Source organism: Propithecus coquereli, unplaced genomic scaffold (genome assembly GCF_000956105.1).
Source record: "Propithecus coquereli isolate 6110/MARCELLA unplaced genomic scaffold, Pcoq_1.0 Scaffold35, whole genome shotgun sequence".
Lineage (NCBI taxonomy): Eukaryota > Metazoa > Chordata > Mammalia > Primates > Indriidae > Propithecus > Propithecus coquereli.
Window position 1 is genome coordinate 8,433,227 of NW_012149174.1, and position 1,459 is coordinate 8,434,685.

Genomic DNA, 1,459 nt, shown 5'->3' on the forward strand with positions numbered 1-1,459 from the left:
TTAATAGATCATTTTTCTACAAGTTTATTATAACGTAGTACTAAATGGAATAAAATACTGATTAGCACTTTGAAATGATTTACAACGTTTTTAATGAAAAATGCTTATGTTATAACGTAAACTTATAAAAAAAAAATGCGTAGAAAATAGCGTAGAAGGACATTTGCCCAAACGTATATCTTTGTAGGTGTTATTGGGTGGTTCTAGTTTTCCATTGTTATACTCCTTTTTTGTTTTTCATAAGAAATATAAATGCTTTTATAATGTGAAAAAATATATACATTCAGTTTTATAACAGTTTAGATAAAAGGTAAGTATTTGCTTTGGATTCCATGGGTTGATTTGGCCTTCTGCATGAAAGAAGTTTTATGTATACTTTTATCTACAGTCTTTCTTTTGTTATTAATTCATATGATTTTCAATTTCCATAGAAAGATGTGCGGGACATCCTCACCCCAATTCAGGTCGAAGCCACTTACCTCCTTGGGCATCACGTCTTCAGTAAACGAAGCGCAGAGGAATTCCCACCACTTCAGCCAATTCTCCAGCAGAAGAAAGAAAAAGACATGATCAAGAAAACAGTAGGAATATTTTCCTTTATTCAAAACATTATGTGACATATAACGATAAAGAAGTTTTTAAAAATATGATATAATTCTGAAGAAATGAACCATATATCTGAATTCTCTTAGAATTTTTTATGAATGAGGGTTTTTTTATAAAAATAGATTTATGGTATGTCTTATTTTCCATTTTTCTCTATTTTTTAATATTCCTTTTAGGATATTGAGCTGAATATTTTAAAACATATATTTAGTCACAGCAGTAGTGTTCCATATATATAAAATGTTAATTTTCTCTCCCCGATGCCTTGCCAGGGAAGAAAATATATTATTAGAGAGTAATGGAAGTAAGTGGCGTTCGTGAGTTATTCAGTGTCATCCCGTGTGCTCAGTTCATCTTCCTCTTTCTCATTTCCTGTCTCTCTCACTGTCACCCTACCCACAGATTCACTCGTGTCTTTCTAGTCAAATTCCCTTGTTCAGTTTTACTCATTTATAGACATGTGTATTTATGTTTTACAACTATTTTTTAAAATTTCATTATAGGCTTTTCGGCCACATGCCAGGATTAATTGCATTTAAGGTGGATCCTGCCCTCTAACCAGTGAGCTGCTCTTTTCTAAATTATCCCAAAATATTTTGATTTCACCAACAGAGTATTTATTCTAACGAGCCCTAGTGTTCAGACCTTTACTGTCCAACAACACAAAGATACAGTGTTTGTCCAGAAACAGAATGTGTTTGGGCATGGTAAAAAGGCTTCATTAAGACATTCACTAATGACACACAGAATGTGAAAGGTGAAAGGGACATTTAAAGGTCTACTTCATATCCTGTCCAGACAAAATTGCCCCTAAGTCACTTAAAGATATTTGAGCTTGCAATCACCACTGTCT

At 32.8% G+C, this 1,459-nt stretch overlaps 1 protein-coding gene across 1 annotated transcript in view; it reads left to right on the forward strand.

Moving 5' to 3' along the window:
• The window catches only part of ITGA4 (integrin, alpha 4 (antigen CD49D, alpha 4 subunit of VLA-4 receptor)), a 90,513-nt gene that overhangs the window by 53,773 nt on the left and 35,281 nt on the right, over positions 1–1,459 (forward strand). Inside the window, exon 16 of the mRNA XM_012651138.1 lies at positions 432–581. Coding sequence (XP_012506592.1) covers positions 432–581 — 150 coding nt within the window. The remainder of the gene's footprint in view (positions 1–431; positions 582–1,459) is intronic.